General features: G+C 39.8%; 2 protein-coding genes across 3 annotated transcripts in view; one reads left to right on the top strand and one right to left on the bottom strand.

Annotated features, from left to right (window-relative positions):
* Positions 1 to 983: 983 nt before the first annotated feature.
* Positions 984 to 5,784, top strand: emc9 (ER membrane protein complex subunit 9). Its single transcript, XM_039789974.1, has 6 exons — positions 984 to 1,181; positions 1,447 to 1,650; positions 2,847 to 2,923; positions 3,083 to 3,152; positions 3,779 to 3,873; positions 4,258 to 5,784. The coding sequence occupies exons 2-6, from the start codon at positions 1,456 to 1,458 to the stop codon at positions 4,436 to 4,438; spliced, it is 618 nt and encodes a 205-aa protein (XP_039645908.1). The 5' UTR covers positions 984 to 1,181; positions 1,447 to 1,455; the 3' UTR covers positions 4,439 to 5,784.
* The window catches only part of irf9 (interferon regulatory factor 9), a 19,790-nt gene continuing 7,703 nt past the window's right edge, over positions 4,869 to 16,955 (bottom strand). The window contains exons 5-10 of one of the 2 annotated variants that reach the window (XM_039789969.1): positions 13,197 to 13,333; positions 11,772 to 11,856; positions 11,547 to 11,603; positions 10,019 to 10,405; positions 9,804 to 9,925; positions 4,869 to 7,764 (exon numbers count right to left, since the gene is read on the bottom strand). In XM_039789969.1, coding sequence (XP_039645903.1) covers positions 7,588 to 7,764; positions 9,804 to 9,925; positions 10,019 to 10,405; positions 11,547 to 11,603; positions 11,772 to 11,856; positions 13,197 to 13,333 — 965 coding nt within the window. In that variant the 3' untranslated portion in view covers positions 4,869 to 7,587. The remainder of the gene's footprint in view (positions 7,765 to 9,803; positions 9,926 to 10,018; positions 10,406 to 11,546; positions 11,604 to 11,771; positions 11,857 to 13,196; positions 13,334 to 16,955) is intronic. The other variant, XM_039789970.1, reaches the window with a different exon arrangement.

Below are 16,955 nucleotides of genomic sequence, written 5' to 3'. Positions count from 1 at the left end.
TTTGCGATCGATTTCATGGCGGCGATTGCGAACGACCTTCGAAATTCTCTTATTTTGTAATTTTTTTCCAGGAAGTAGTGCAAGCATTGCATAACGTGGTTGCCGACGGGAAATGTATTTTTTCTAGTTGTAATAATAAAAACCCATAGATGAATAAAATTGCTGAACAGCTATATTTTGGAAAAAGATAATACTACTGCTAATGATATTGCTATATTTAGGTCATTTAAAACATGTTATGTAATCAGTTCATCTTTCCTTTGTTTTATTAAATTTCCATGTGTTTTTTTAAATTAAAAGTTTTATGTGTGTGTGTGTGTGTGTATGTGTGTGTGTGTGTCTGTCTGTCTGTCTGTCTGTCTAACAGTGAGATGACAAATAAACCGGATATGAGAAAATAATCTAATCAAGCAGTAAACTCAATTCCCCTCAGTCGACAAGCATTACTTTACTGTTGAAGATGTTTTTAACAGCATAACATCTGTGCAATATTTGAGATTTAAATCCTGGGTAATAACCATAACCGTGTTTTTTCCCAGTGTAAATCGACATGCTGATACGTCCAGAAAAATCTAAAAGCATGTTTACGAATTGTGTTTTATAATAAAGCCTAATGCAAAATAATGTGAGATACATCTGTGTATACAAACTATATTTGTAACATAATGCAGCGGTGGCTTAAATAACATTAAAACTAATTAAAAATAAAGAGATGTGACCATGTGGTTCAGTGTCTTCCAAAAACGTGGCTGTTTGTTGTGCTGTTTTTTTCACATCAATTGAGAAATGTCAGTTTGCAATATAGTTTGTTCTTAATTTATGAACATTGTTCCTATTTTTATCCCAGGCGACATCCACTCCCCTAGAGGGCGCACTACTGTAAAACATAAGCATTACAAAGCATTACAAAGCAGCTGAATAAGATGATTGGCAAATTGATCGTCGTTTCGGCCAATCAGAAAATAACATTTGACTCTTTTGGGCGGGACCGGAAGCAGAAGTTCAGACGCTTATATACTGTCAATGTTTGTAGTAGTCAGCTAGCTACTAACCCTGCAGCTCTTTTAAATCCTTAAAAAACGGTTATAAAACCTAAATGAATCGTTATATTTTGAAAATCGGAAAGCACGTATTTGTTTGTTGAGGCTACTCTTACTACGGTATATCCTATATCTCTGCAGGTAAGTCTTAATTCAGCTCTGATTGGTTAGCAGCCGGCTAGCTGCTTTAATAGCTAGCTAACCTCTAACGTTAGCTAGCTGCACATCTAGTTAAAAAACACAATCTTGGGGGGCGTTTTGCCTGCTTTTAGGTTAAGGTGTTGTCGGCTGCTTCTTATGTTTGTGAAATCATTGTTGTTGTTCACATGGTTACACGTTAGTACATTTAGCCTCTGGTTGGGGGGTCTTTTGAAGCAATTTTCCAGTTATCTGTGTGTCCTCCCAGTAAGTCATCATGGGCGAGGTGGAGCTGTCCTGTCGGGCCTATGTGAAGATGTATCTGCACGCCTGTCTGTTTCCGCGGTGCAGCATCAACGGCCTGCTGTTGTCGTCCAGCCCGGCAGGCGGCCCCGTCTGTGTAACAGACTGTGTCCCGCTGCTTCACTCCCACCTGTCCCTGGCTCCCATCACTCAGCTGGCCCTCACACAGGTAGGACCAGCGGTGGAACAAGTATTCAGGTCATTCACTGAAGTAAAAGTACTAATACTACACTGTAAAAAATACTCTGTTACAAGTAAAAGTCCTGCATTGATAATGTTACTTTATGTACTTCCCTTTACTTTGTTGAGAATTGCTCTCTAAACCCTGTTTCTTGTAAAGTAAGTAAGTAAAGTTTATTTCTAGAACACATTTAAACACAGTTTAAGCTGACCAAAATGCTGTACAAACAAGAACTAAGGTGCTGTATTAACCCTTGTTTAGAGAGCAATTCTCAACAAAGTAAACGGAAGTACTTAAGTGCCCATATTATGCTCTTTTTCAGTTTTCATAATTGTATTTAGAGGTTGAACCAGAATAGGTTTATGTGGTTTAATTTTCCAAAAACACCATATTTGTTGTATTGCACATTGCTGCAGCTCCTCTTGTCACCCTGTGTGTTGAGCTCTCTGTTTTAGCTACAGAGTGAGACATCTCACTTCTGTTCCATCTTTGTTGGGAGTTGCACATGCTCAGTAGCTAGGTAAGGACTACTAGCCAGTCAGAAGCAGAGTATGAGGGCGTGCAAAGTGACGCACGTTTGTCTCTGAAGTAAAGGCTGGACTACAATAGAGCTGTTTGGAGCAGTTGGTGAACAGTGTTTTCTGTTGGAGATGGTAAGTCCCTTTGGGGTGGACTTTGGGTTTTTCACTTTATTAACCTATAACGTGCCCCAAAAATATATATACACAATAAAGGAAAGCCAACAAGCATAAAATGAGCACTTTAAGTAAACATATGTCATTAATAACAGGAAAATGTACTTAAAGTATTAAGTACTCAATGCAGAAAAATCCTCACATTTTAGAAACCGGAAACGACCCAAACTGTTGTGTTTAATCTGCTAATCATTTCAGCTGGACTGTACAATATTTCTCTCTGAAATGTAGCATGTGTCATGAAAAGGGGTGGGCTCTAGCTCACCCAGTAAGAGCGTGTGCCCCACGTAGGCTGAGTCCTTACTTGAGTACCTCAAATTTGTGCAGTACATGAGTAAATGTACTTAGTGACATAACGCCACTGGGTAGGACACCTGCTGAGATGCAGTGGTGGATGAAATCTTTGCTCTCACTGGAAGAGATTCCAGTTTTGCATTTGATTTTATTTATTTATTTTTTTTTAAATGACCGTGTGTTCTCTTGTTTCAGGTGGATGTGTGGTGTTCACAGACTCAGCAGAGGATTGTGGGATACTATCAGGCCAACGCCTGCGTATCAGATAGCAAGTGAGTTTCCTGCTGATTTCATCATTTCAGCTATACCAGACCTTTTTATGAGATGTTAAGCTGTTTCCCAGTCTGTTGGTAAATTCAGTATTTAATTAAAATGTAAACCTTTCTAACTTTTTGTTGATCTATTTTACTTTTTTTTCTTTTATTCGGCAGCCCAACTCCATGCGCCATGAAGATAGCTGATAAGATTTCTGAGCAGTTTGACAACGCAGTTTTGTTAATGGTAAGAATTTGAACACCTTTCCTTTACCTGTTGGCTTGTTGAGGTGAGAAACAATATGGTGATCAGTCAGTTTAGTGTAAGGTACTCTCATTTCTCTGTTAAATGTCAGAACTGAATATGTTTTTCTTGGTATGAAGTTTTAAAAAGTCTCGTTTGACATTTTGTCACTTTTTGATATTTTATAAATGAAAATCAGTTTAATAAAAAAACTAGCCCTATATACTAGCCCTCCTACACAATCTGGACTGTGGTCATAACCTCTACATCTTATAACTTATTCCCTGTTACATATTGTTCTGTTAATATTTAATAATAAGCTATTGCACTGTTCAATCCCTGCACTGTTCACTTTTGCACTAACACCATTGCACACACTCTACCATAGCACCTTATCATGGTCATTGCATCACATGGTCAGTCCATACCAGACCTTTGTAATCACTTCACAAATTGGTAACCATTTACGTTTCTGTGATTGATTTTTATGTATGTGAGATATATGTGTGTTTGTTGTGTTATAGTTGTCTAAGCTACTGGATGCCTAAACTTTCCCTCTGGATGAATAAAGTATTTATCTAATCGATCGATCGTATTGAATGTGTGTTTTCTCTGTGTTTTCTGCGCAGCTTGATGGCAGTAAGATGTCTTCAGACTATCGGGTTCCTCCCATTGTGATGTACGAGCGCAAAGACTCAAAATGGCTGCTCAAAGACAAACACACGTAAGTGACAGTCGGAAGTGAAGAGGGCCTGAAACAGACTTCCTAATCCCAGTTTTACAAAAGCAGTAATTTTTCCTCGCCGGAACACGAGGTTGCTGGTCTGCTGCTGCCTCAACTTTTTTTGTCAGTCTAACCCTTTTTCAAACGCCAAAGTCACACAATAACACAAACTAACCGATGGAGGCAGCGGCAGAGCAGCACCTCCCGTGTTCTGAGAGGTAAAATGAATGTTTTTCTCAAAGGAGTCTGATGGCTTTGACGAGAGCAGAGATAACGGCTTCAGTTCCCCGTCATGAAGGGCCGTCTGACGGCAAGGTGAAGCGGTTGAAATATTCTAAACCTAGAGTACACTCAAAGAGATTTTTTATTTATTTTTTTGTTTAGGATAATGCTGCGACAGTGGGAGGAGACTCGGGCGATAGCCGGTCAGATGCTGGAGTCGGGCGATCACGAGCTATTGGTGGACTTTGACAGCCACTTGGACGACATTACAAAGGACTGGACCAATCAGAAACTGAATACCAAGATAGCCGAGCTCGCCTCGCCGGCCAACGGGAACATCTAGACGTAGACAGAGTAGCATCAGTTTGTACCAGAGCCCATATTTATTTATGTTCTCACCCACTGTCATGTGATTTTAATAACCCGACACAAACCACACAGTTTAGGTTTATTTTTAATGCATTTTTTTCGACTGAACAGGGACATTACGTAGAACATGCATAAATAACAACATATGTACAGCTTGATAGATCTCCCCCCCCCCCAGAGTGTGCCTTGTGGTCCAGCCCAACACCCTTCTGATTTAAAGGACATGTTCACCCTAAAACACCATTTTAACACTTTTACCATGCACCTGTGGTCCCATTTTTGTCTTTTTTTATTGTTAAATCCCATGTACATTACAAGCTCCAGGGGGCTGGACAAAATAACAGAAACACCGTTACAAAACAAAAGTCCTGCAGTAAAAACAATTTTGTTGAAGCTAAAAGTTTTTTTTTTTTACACTACACTAAAATGTAGTTGTAAGCAGATATAAGGACATTTTTAAGTGTTTATTAATGCATTTCTCAACAACTATAACTCCTCCAGTGGAGCAGCGGGACCGTGGAATGGATAATGAATGACAATATAGTAAAACACAATATGTCTTTGTAGGAAAAGTTATAATTGCTGACAAAACCGTACATTAATAAACACTTAAACATGTCCTCTTATAGCTGCATACAACTACATTAAAGTGTGTTATAGACAGTTTATTAAAAGCTTATATAGTGCTTACTAAAACTAAATGAAGGGGTTAAAGTAAAGTGTTACTATCACAACTCTTGAAATAAGAGCTTTTAGAAAATTGCCTGAATGACTGGTGCATCAGTGGCTACAAAATGATGTTATTTATGCAAAGGATATGTCCTACTTTTGCAAAAAAGTAGGACATATCCTTTGCATAAAAATTTCAACTGCACTAGAAGAGGAACAGTGTTGCATGCACTGCCACACAGACACCTAGCGGGATATTTGTCTGACAACACGCCAGACTACCACCTTTAAGCCTCAACAAAAACCAAATATTCTGAGCTTCAGCAGACTTGTTTTTACTACAAGACTTTAGTTTTGAAATGTCTGTTTTTGTCCCTTTGTCCTTTTAACTATCCATAACAACCGTAAAACATTTTAAATGTTTAAAGCAGTGTCCGAATATAGTGCAACTCTCAAAACCCAAATCCCAAGTCTTAACTGGGTACACTCTTGTAAAATTTGATTTTCTTTCTCACACATTAACACACAATAATAAAAATGCACCGATTGTCCCAGATGAATAACAGGAGTAAAGAATGTTGGGTCTGCTTCAAACCTCGAGTCTCATCAACAGTGTGAAACGTTTATCTATGAAGAAAAAAGAAAAAAAAACCTTCAACCCACATTTTAAAAAATGTATCCATGTGTTTAACTTAAGAAGCCTAACTAACATGAAAAAGAACTACCCTTAGAGTTGAATTAGACTAACAGGTGTTACATTAAAAAAAGTAAACATTATTGCAAGTTATATATTTTTTTTCACTACTCTACTGATCTTTTTTTGTGTTTTTTTTTATTGTAGCTTCAACCTCCTTTTATGGCGTGTTTCCCTTTTTATTTTACTTAATTAATATCTGACGTGTAAATGTTTAACCCTTTTGTCTTCCTGTCAACCATGCAACTTTGTCTTTATATGGGTCAAAATTTCAACATTTTGTTCCTTTTCTACATGTTTCTCAACGCTATCAGTTGCTAAGTTGCATCAGTGGTTCCCAACCGTTTCAGGTTGTTTCTGCTTCATTTAAATAAAACCCCTAAAATTATCCAACAATTTTCCAAGACAAAAAACCCCCAGCAAAGATTAGTTAATATTGGGAAGCAGACGTGTGATTTTCTGCTTTTCTTCTCTTGAAACCCTGTGTCCTACAAAATGACGTTCCCGTGCAAACTAAACAGCATTTTCAACCTGGTTTTAAATGGGTTTTTCTCCCAGATTACGGTCGCAGTTTTAAACGCCTCGTTAATGTTGGGAATTAATACAAAAAAGACTTGGTTAGGTTGAGGAGAAGATCCTGGTTTGGGTTAATTAAGTACATTTGTTACATAACAAAAAAAGAATAGGTACGCTTGGTGAATACTGTTTTTGGTTTCACACGGAACACAACATAGTCAATATACGTTTGCAGGAGAAACCTATTTTCTCCCCGGGTTACATTTGTAGAGTCCTGGAAGTCGAGCGGATGGATGGATGGGTGGGTTATGAAAACACAGGCTTGTTTTTATAACCCATCCATCCATCCACCTCGACCTCGAGGACTTTGTCATTCATTTTTGTAATAATTCAAAAACAAATGTAACCGGGGAGAAAATGCATTTCTCCTGCGAACGTAAATCGGCAACGCTGTTTCGATGTATGGGAACGTAATGTCTAAGGTCTCTTGATCCTCTCGGAGGTAACTTGCGACCCTTTCTGAGGGTCCAGAACCATAGGTTGGGAACCACTGGCTTAGAGGAAAGACAGCCGTGCAGCCATGATCAGAGTTAACATCACATTTTCAATATTTTCCAGAGAACCCCGGGGAAACAAGACGACTAGAACTGCAACTATGGATTATTGTCTGGATTAACTGTTCAGTCTATAGAAATGTAAAAAATAGTAAAACTATCTTCACTAAACTTCGAAAACCACCAAGAAAGCTACCTTCATATGTGACAAAGACAAAATGCAGATGGTCACATTTGAGAAGCTGAAACCAGAGAGTGTTGAAACGATGGACCTGATTCTGTCGATCGACTAATCGTTGCAGCGGTGAAGACGACTTCTCAGTGTTGGTTCAACATGTAGTGCTTCCAGTTCACCAGCTGATCTCTACGAGGACGTGAGGGGCCAAAGTCCATCCCCAAAATGTTCACTATCCATTTTCAGGGAAAAGAAAAAAGGAGTCCAGTATTGAAGTTTCCTATTTGAGTTTTGGTAAGTGCTATATTAAAATAAAAGCATCAGATGCTTTTATTTTGGTATCAGAAATCTATGCTTTTATTTTGGTATCGGAAATCTCTCCGGGAGAATTCGGACACATTTAAGGTGATTACCATGGTGATTTATCGCTCAACCCTCTAGGCTGTTATTTTGTGAGCGACTGGGTTGCCTTTTATTTTGGAATGAAAACTCCCCCTTCATGCCAGACAAAGTGCTCAGACGCTCCCGCAGGTGATTGCCTCCGAGTCCGGTGAAGGCACGGCGATCAGGTTCAGTGTGATTTCTCCCTGTGGAGACTGACTGGCCAACGTGTAGAGGGAGCTAAAGGAGTCGAAGACGGACTGGACGTTCTGGACGTTCTGGACCTGCTGTTCTGCCCACGGGAACGTGATCTGCAGCCAAGAGAAGAGCAGGTACCTGGAATTATTCTCCTTCACCGGGATCAGGGTTGCACGATATTGCCAAAATGTGATCTTGCGATATTGATTATGAATGTTGAGAGTAATTTTAATATTTTTAAACGTGTAAAATTACTAAACTTATGGGAAAACGCATCAAAAATCGATTCATAACAAAAAAGTTATGAATATTAAAAGTCATATTGGACTGGTCCAACATGAACAGGACATGGTTTACTATTTGTACAGTATAAAATAAATAAAGAGCATGTCTACAGAACAGGACATATTACAAACCATAAAAATAAATATTAAAAAAATGTTGCATACTTATCGCGATAATGATATTGAGTCAATATATCATGCACCCTTAATCGGGATTAAATTGTGTTGAGGATTCTTGCAACTTTTGGTTGTTTTTTTTTACATTAAAGTTTAGTTTCATGTCAAGTCAACTTTATTGTCAATTCTGCAATATGTGCCAGACATCCAGAGCAATTGAAAATACGTTTCTCTCCGACCCACGGTGCAGTAAGGACACGTACAACAAGAATAATATAAAAGAGAAGAAATGTGTACAAATAAGATAAAGAAAGATCAGTAGTATATACAATTAAAGAAGCAAAGTAATATGTACTTTACAGTTATAAATTCTTGAGTTACTTTAATCCCACACGTGGTTCACTGTTCCCTGAGTAATAACGTTTTAAATCCAAAACAAAGGTTATGGGATCAATAACAATTAATTGAGAGGAAAACTTGATTAATTCAAATTATTTGTAAGCAAAATAAAAAAATAGATGATTCTTATTTGTGAGGCAAGGTTCGGATTTCAGCCAATTTATATTTGACGACAAACTTTTAGCTTGCAATGCAAATATTTTAAAGCCAAGGCGCGTAGTGTCCCATATGAGGAATTATAAGTAATAACAATAACACTGTCGGCGCGTCCACATGATACAAGCCTTCCGTGAACCACGCAGCTGCTAGTAGCCAAGGAGGACACGTAGGATTAAAGAAACATGATGAAGAAGAGGTTAGGGATGCACCGGATCCAGATTTTTGGGGTTCGGCCGAATCCACTAGTTAAGATTCTGCCGAAACTGAATACCGAATCCTCCTCCCATCCTCAGTCCATTAACACAGTAAACACATTAATGAAGTAAACAACGTCCACAGTCTCTAAAATAGTTAAATGTAACAACTTAGTGTTGAATTCACACGCTCGTTTCACATCGTAGGAAAACACATCGCTATCACCAGATGAGGGACAATTTAGTTTGGCAAATTTTCTCTAACCAGTGTATGATGAAGGCATGTTGGGTGGGTGAAATTAGAAAGCTAACGTTGGCTAACGAGCAGCAGCCGGCCGTTCGGTCGCTCCGCCCCTGTAGGGAGACTCGTTTGCTGAGAGAACAGCTGACAGCCCGGGAGAGGTTTTTTGGACTGAAAGTACTGCCAAAGAACAGTTTTTCTGCTCACAAGTTCCATTTCCACTTTCTCACAGCCTACTGCATTGAACGGTCCACCTACGTAAACACCTTCCCGTAATCAACGGCGGCGTCATTACGTCGACCAGCGTAGCGCAAGCGTAGGGTTCGGTGGAAAAAAATGTCTAAGGTTCGGCAGAAACCGAACCCCGTCAAAAAGCCCAATATTCAGCCGAATCTGAACCCGAATCCTGGATTCGCTAGATCCCTAGAAGAGGTCATTATCTTCACTCGAGTTTCTGCGCGGGAAAGTCACCGGACGCCACAATCTTCTGAACATAGTCATACTGAGAGATCCAGAGAGAGTGGTGTGGAGCTGACAGTCTTAATTAGCTTTGTAGCAACTCATTTGGCAATGGCTTGAATGTAACGGATGTTCATTAATATAAAAAAAGTTTCACACTAGAGCTTTAAACTGAGAAAAAACAATTAATAGTTTTTAGAAGTAAAAATGTATCCTTGAAATAGTTTTACTTACAAAACGTAGTACAAATAATTTGTCAATAAACTGGTAGCGACAGTGTGGATTGTGTGAACACGTACATTTACCTGAACTATGATGAGTTTTCTAGACGGGTCTTCAGTGTGACTCAGCTCTTCTCCGAAACACAGCGTGACGCCGGACTGAGGAGGCTCGCCGCCATTTAGACGGAAGTGGTCCAGTTCTAAATATGAGAAAAACAAAATTTAGTTTAATACATAATTTAAAAGGTTCAAGGTTCAGTGTTGGAGGTCGAGCAAAAAGAGATCTGACTCACGTTGCTTGAAGCAGTCTTTGCTGAAGAGCATGACCGGCTCCGTGTTTCTCTCCATCTTGTGCAGCCCCGTGGTCGTGTGCGGCCCCGTCCAGAAGACCCGCCCCTGGCAGAAGCGTTTTCCGTAGACTCCCCGCGGCGTGGCGGTCAGCGCCACCCCTTTCTCCATGAAGGGCAGCAGGGTGAACAGGGCCTGCAGCTCCGGGACGGCCGGCAGCGTGGAGGGCGGCTCCGGCAGCGGGATGCGCGGAAACCCGCCCTTCAGGGCGGCCGGCGTCGGGGGAACGGGAGAGGGAGGCAAGTACATTATCTTGAGGTCAGTGCTCTGGATTTGGCGTTTGAGAACCTCCTGTCCTAAATAATGGATCACCACGTTGAACGAGTCCTGGACTGGAGACACAGAAACAGAGACAGGCAGGATAAAAGCACGAGTAGCCGAGTTGAGTAAAAAAAAACAGACCTTTCAGATATACATCATATTACAAAAATACTTTATTTAGTAGTCAACCAGTCCGAAAAAACTAAACAAAACACAGACTACATGTTGTTTGAGCAAGTAAGAAAACTGTCCAGCAGTTGGAGGGCTTTGCACTCTAATTAAAGGGAGACTCTACAGGCGAAAACCTTCTCAAATGTTGAGGTTTTGGGCTATTTTGCTTCAATAACATAATCTTCTTTCATTTAGGTGTTTAACTTCAGTTTGTCGATTTGTGTCTGTAGATTTCTCCTTAATTTCACCAAAAGTTAACTTTTTTAAATGCTTTTTCCAACGCTTTTTCTACATTATGCTTTTGACGCTGTTTTAAATGTTTGTCACTTTTTTCAAGGTGTTTTTTTTTTTTTATTCATTGTCAATAAACCTATTTATATGACATTATACCTAATTTTTTAGTTAAATTAATGCAGACATTATGAATTATTTTGACTAATAGCTAAGATCAGAGGATGTTGATGGATAATCACTAGGGTTGGGTACTGCCGATGTAAACGGTAGTAACGAGACCGAATAAGAGCGAAAATTTTGGCGCCTGACTTTTATTTATTTTTTCAGAAGCATCGCTGCACGGGACGCTACGTTACCGTTAGCTAGTAGCCGGATTAAACACACTGGTTAAAATGCTGACCGCTTACGTTAATCGGTGTAAAGTGTGACTGTATTTCCCTGCCAAGCCTGATTATGTAACATTTTATAGCTAAAAACATTTTTTTCCCTCTGTAAAAACCTTGGACTCTAATAGGGCAACAAAATGAAAACTTTGAAGCTGGCTTTAGCCAATGTTTGTTCTGGAACTGATGCAAATTAGCACATATTTAGCAAGAAAATGCATCATTTGCATATTGAAACATTTCAGATAACTTTTAATATAAAAAATATCGTCTTAATGTCAGTAATCAACTGGGGAAGTTTCATGGTGATATTTATTAGTTGAATTGTTTTCCCTTTTCCCTAAGAAAAATATAAAATGCATTTGTTCATAACGAGCTGTACATGTTTAGTGTAATGTTCTGTAATGTTTGTTCAGTTTATTACCTCCTGCTGGAGCAGGAACGCTCTCCTCGATCCGCACGTCCAACCTGATCTCATTGACTACGAGAGAGAGAGAGAGAGAGAGCGCATAAAGTGACAGACCAGCTGGTTGTTTGGGAATAATGCCAAAGTTTTTTTTGTGGACGGCGGACACTATATTGTGTAACCATGGAACCAGGTCACACTGAGAAATCAGGTTATGCAGGTAATTAATGGAGTGAAACTCACCGTCTCCCTGTATGGTGGCGGCGTGCTGAGCGGGTTCTTCTGTCTGGACGGGGATGCCACTCCACAGCACAATGTCTTCCACACACTGACAATCACAGAGTTTGCAGCTGAAGAGGCAGTTTTGTTTTTATAGCTCACTGAGACATGGAAACAGCTGGTAGATGAAACCTTTAGCTCAGGCGGCATGATTTAAAGTCAAGAAATCCTGGAGGTTCTTCGGTCACACTTTACTTGAAGGTGTCTGCATAAGAGTGACATGACACTGTCATGAACACACGACACTGTCATTACTCATGAACCCTAACCCTAACCATAACTTGTCATGACAAAAACCGAATGACACTTAATGACAGAAGCGTTATGTCATAAGCGTTTATGACTTGTTTATAATGTTTATGACACGTTCATGACAGTGTCATGTCACTATAATATAGATACCTTCAAGTAAAGTGTAACCGGTTCTTCTTCTTAGTATTACGAACCGTCAATTTACGTCCACTTAAAGAGCTGTTTTCGCCGCTTGATCCGGTCTGTTTGTTATTGTGTCTAACCAAGTCTCTCTCACAGAGAAGTCTCCTTCTGAAATCTGAATATCGAGCAGCAACCGGTCCTACTCCTTATAACACGAGCTCTTCATCAGTCTGCATACAGAGCTTGACGGTGTGTTTCCGGAAGCACAAATCTCATTGATTTTCTCCTTAAGAATTTTGATTATCGGCGATAATGCCTAAACCATCCAAAGTAGACCGACTACGAGCTCTGAGGTTGTGAAACGAAAGTTTCTGCTCCTGTAGAAGCCACAAGTCCGTTTGAAATTAACCTGGTTTTAACCCTTGTGTTGTCTTCCCGCCAACCATGAAAACAAACACTTTTATCTCAATGTTTTAGCTGTTTGTTTTTTCAACGTTTTGGTCACTTATTTCAAAAATTGATATCGCTTTATCTGACATTTTGTCTTTTTCAGACGTTTTGTCACTTTTTCAATGTTTTGGGCGTTTTTTTTATGTTTTGGACGCTTTTTCCGAAGTTTGCCCTGATTGGATTAGCTGCTCCTCTGGTGAAAGAGCCTAAAACAACTTTTCTTTAATAATTTTTTTTTTGCGCCCATCATTACTAAAGTTAAATCAAATTTAAATCGCTATATCATCCAATCTTACCCTCAGCGATGCCCTCTGCCCCCAGTCACGTGACTTTGTTTATTATTCTCTCACACAGAGCAGCGCAAGCCCTTCTGCCTTCACGTGAGTTTTTAAAGTTATGGAGATTATGACAAATGCCCTGTGACCTGTAACCAAAAAAATCCACCTGACCTTTTGAATAATCTGGTGCCCTTTTTCCAGATTAGAGCAATGGCCCCTCCAAATGTCTGTGCACGTCCCTGATGTCACATACACTGGAAATACTCGAGGTAAAGTCCAAACTCACCAGCTGTGAGGTGGCCTCCTCCGTCTTTATCTGCTTGACCTCACTGTCGTCGCTGCTCTCAGAGTCGGTGCTCCTCCTCCTCCTTTTCGGCCTCTTGGCGGCTTTTACTCTGCATTTCTTTTCAGGAACCACCACACCTGAACAGACAAGGAGCAGTCTCTAAAAACACTAAACTTAATAATCAATAAAACACTTCATAACCAAACCCTGTGAGAGTAGATCACACAGGATTGTACAAAGACATTACAGTGCTAAGAAAAAGGACATGACAAGCTTGGATTTCTTTGCATCTTTTTCATAATGTAGTCCTAAAATGTGGTCTCATATTCTTCAAATTTACTGCACTTCTCTACCACCTTTTTTAACCCTTTCTCTACCATCTTGTTTCATCGGAAGTACTCTGTAAGCACGTGTGAAGAGAGGAGTGTCAGTAAGCAATATTTTACACGTGTTTTGTACAGAACAATGTACAACTTAAGCTTGATTTATAGTTCTGTGTTGAATCTAACGCTATAGGAACTGTATGTGTACACGTAGATGCGGACTATACGACGCCGCCTGACGTCACCTCCCCAGGAATGTGACTACACGTCGCGGCGACGCAGACCGCTACAACTGTGATCGGTCCGCTAGAAGTATTTAGATCCTTTACTGAAGTAAAAGTGTTATTACCACACTGTAAACATACTCTGTTACATGTAAAAGTCCTGCCTTAAAGGGGTACGCCACCGTTTCTTGAAATAGGGCTTATCACCGTCTCCCTTAGCTGTAGATAGGTGGGCCAACGCATTTTTTGTGCATGCATTGTTTTAGTCCGGTGCAACACCGGCAGCGCCGCCGCTAGTTAGCTTAGCGTAGTGAATGGAATCCTATGTTGCCGGTTAGCATGTTGTGAATAAAAGTGAGCCAACAAAAGACAAATAAACAACCTAATTACTTGCACTGAGAACAGCCAGGGTAGCCGTGATAAGAACTATTTCAACAAACGGTAGCGTATTCCTTTAAAAATATTACTAGTAAAAGTATGTAAGTATCATCAGGAAAATGTATTCAAAGTATTAATAGTAAAAGTACTCAATGCAGAAACTGGAAAACGTTCTGTCAATCAACTAAGAGTATAATCGGCTCTTCATCTCAGATGGACATGTAGGCCTGTATACCGTTGGGCAGTAAAACACGTTAATTTATTAACGACATGTGTTTTGTGTGCAAAAATCTTAATTAGTAAAATACAGTTGTGCTGTAGCATGAGCCCATGCTAAAGTTGACTAAAAAGAGGAATAAAAAAAACATCTTTTGGAAATTGATCTTAATGCCTTAATTAAAAACATTATGAAAAATCCAACCTTTAAGGACAATTTTCTTTTAGAATGAATAATGTATCATAAATAAGTGTTCTTCCTTAAAATACAGGGCGCATAAGTCAGTACACCCCTATGTTAAATTCCCATAGAGGCAGGCAGATTTTTATTTTTAAAGGCCAGTTATTTCATGGATCCAGGATACTATGCATCCTGATAAAGTTCCCTTGGCATTTGGAATTAAAATAGCCCCCCCACCCCACATCATCACATACCCTTCACCATACCTAGCGATTGGCATGGGGTACTTTCCATAAGACCATCTCTCAATGCAAATCAAACCAGCTATTAGGCTAACTGAAATAAAACCATTCCAATCTCTAGGTATGGTGAATATAGTAACCTGGATCCAAGAAAATTGGTGTCCTTAAAGGTTGGATTTTTCCTCATTTTTTTAATTAAGGCATAAAGATCAATGAGAGTGTCAATCGCGATATGTCGCAGCCTTTCGCGATGTGTATATTGCGCCAGTTGATATTGCGGTAACGATAAAAAAAAAACGATATTGTGCAGCCCTAATTGTGCATAAATGTTGTTAATTCCAAAGGGTTCACTTTTCTGTTCTTGGCACTGTAGTCTTTGCTTTCATCACTTATTTCTCACAAGTAAATATACTTGTCCCAATTCACCAGGTTGACGTTGGCTGAACTTGGGCCCCAGGTATCAGATCTCTGCCCTGCTGACTTAGCGAAACAGCTTGAGGTGATAACACAGGCGAGTCACTTGATCTGTAACTGCCTTTTCATTCTGTGGTGTTATTTATTTATCAGTTCAGATGGAGTTCAGAAAACAAGCAATAGAATCTTGAAGTAATGTAGATCTCCCAACTTTAAGTTTTTGAAATAAAATTGTACTTTGGCCTTTTCTCCCTGGGTCACTGTGAAGAGTAAAGTATGGTTATGTTTGCAAAATAAAAGCAAGTGTCTTAAGTCCTAGACCTGCATTAAAGTGCCCATATTATGCTCATTTTCAGGTTCATAACTGTATTTTAAGGTTTTACCAGAATAGGTTTACATGGTTTAATTTTCAAAAAACACCATATTGTTGTTGTACTGCACAGCTCTCTCTCACTGCTGCAGATCCTCTTTTCACCTGGTTTCTGTTTTAGCTACAGAGTGAGACCTCTTTTCATCTTCTTCTTCTGTACTATCTTTGATTGCACTCGCACATGCTCAGTAGTTCAGAAGTAGATCATGTCAGCTAGCTAACTCTAGAGACAGTAAAAGAAAGCCTGTTTCTCTAACTTTGGTCAGTTACAAGGCAGGATTAGCTGGGAGACTTCTAAATGAGGGCGCACATGTAAGTAGTTCTTTTGTAGATTATGGTGAACTTGTGTGTGTTGTAGCAGTGCTTTGCTATTGAGAACAACGTAGCATGCTAGCGTTAGCATTAGCGTTAGCATGCTAACGAGCTAATGGTTGTGGTTAGCCAGCTCATTTCGGACTGTGATGTCACAGTCCGAGGCCGATTTTGAACAGCTCACTAGGAGACTGAAGGCAGGACACATTCAGAAACCATATCTCACTCAAAACAGCATGGATGGATTTTTTTCAAAGTTTGTATGTGTGTGGAAGCACCAGAGACACAAAAGAGCACCCCAAATCCCAGAAAAAGTGATTTTTTCATAATATGGGCACTTTAAAACAGGATTTAGAAGCACAACAGAGAGGAGCTGAAGTTCAGGAATAAGTAGCAGCACATTTAACAATAGAGACATTAAAGTATTAAAAGACATTAAAAGGGTATTAGAAAAGGTTTCTGAATGTAACCTGCATTCAGTCTCTGGGTGAGCTGGTCAAAATCGGCAGGGCTATCTACGTCATCGGCTTTAACATTTGGTGTGTGCTAACCACTTTAGCTAATACCACATCAGCTAGCTGTTTCTCCAACTTCGCCCTGTATAAGGCAGGATTAACTTCTTCTTAACTTTGCGTGGAACGAGGGACATCTAAGCAGTTCTATACAATTTCTTTTGTAGATTAGGGTAAACTCGTGTGTGCTGTTGCAGTCTTTTGCCATTGAGAACGAGGTGGCTAATCGCTAGCTTCTAGCTAGTAGCTACTGCGCATGTGCGACTCCCAACAAAGATGGGACAGAAGTGCGATGCCTCACTCTGTAGCTAAAACAGAGACCTCAACACCCAGGGTGAAAAGAGGAGCTGCAGCAATGTGCAGTACAACAAAAATATGGTGTTTTTTGAAAATTAAACCATGTAAACCTATTCTGGTACAACCTCAAAATACAATTATGAACCTGAAAATGAGCATAATATGGGCGCTTTAAGTACAATAATAGACAGGGAGTGACGGGGAGGAAGGCACATTGCAGCAGAAGCCGGAGAGGTTTCTGAAGTCCCGTTGTGTAACCTCTTAATCACAGTGGTTTGTGCTGATGTGAG

This window comes from Perca fluviatilis, chromosome 22, assembly GCF_010015445.1.
Source record: "Perca fluviatilis chromosome 22, GENO_Pfluv_1.0, whole genome shotgun sequence".
Taxonomy (NCBI): Eukaryota; Metazoa; Chordata; class Actinopteri; order Perciformes; family Percidae; genus Perca; species Perca fluviatilis.
Note: the sequence above shows the minus strand (reverse complement) of the source record. Positions and strands in the feature narration are given on the sequence as shown.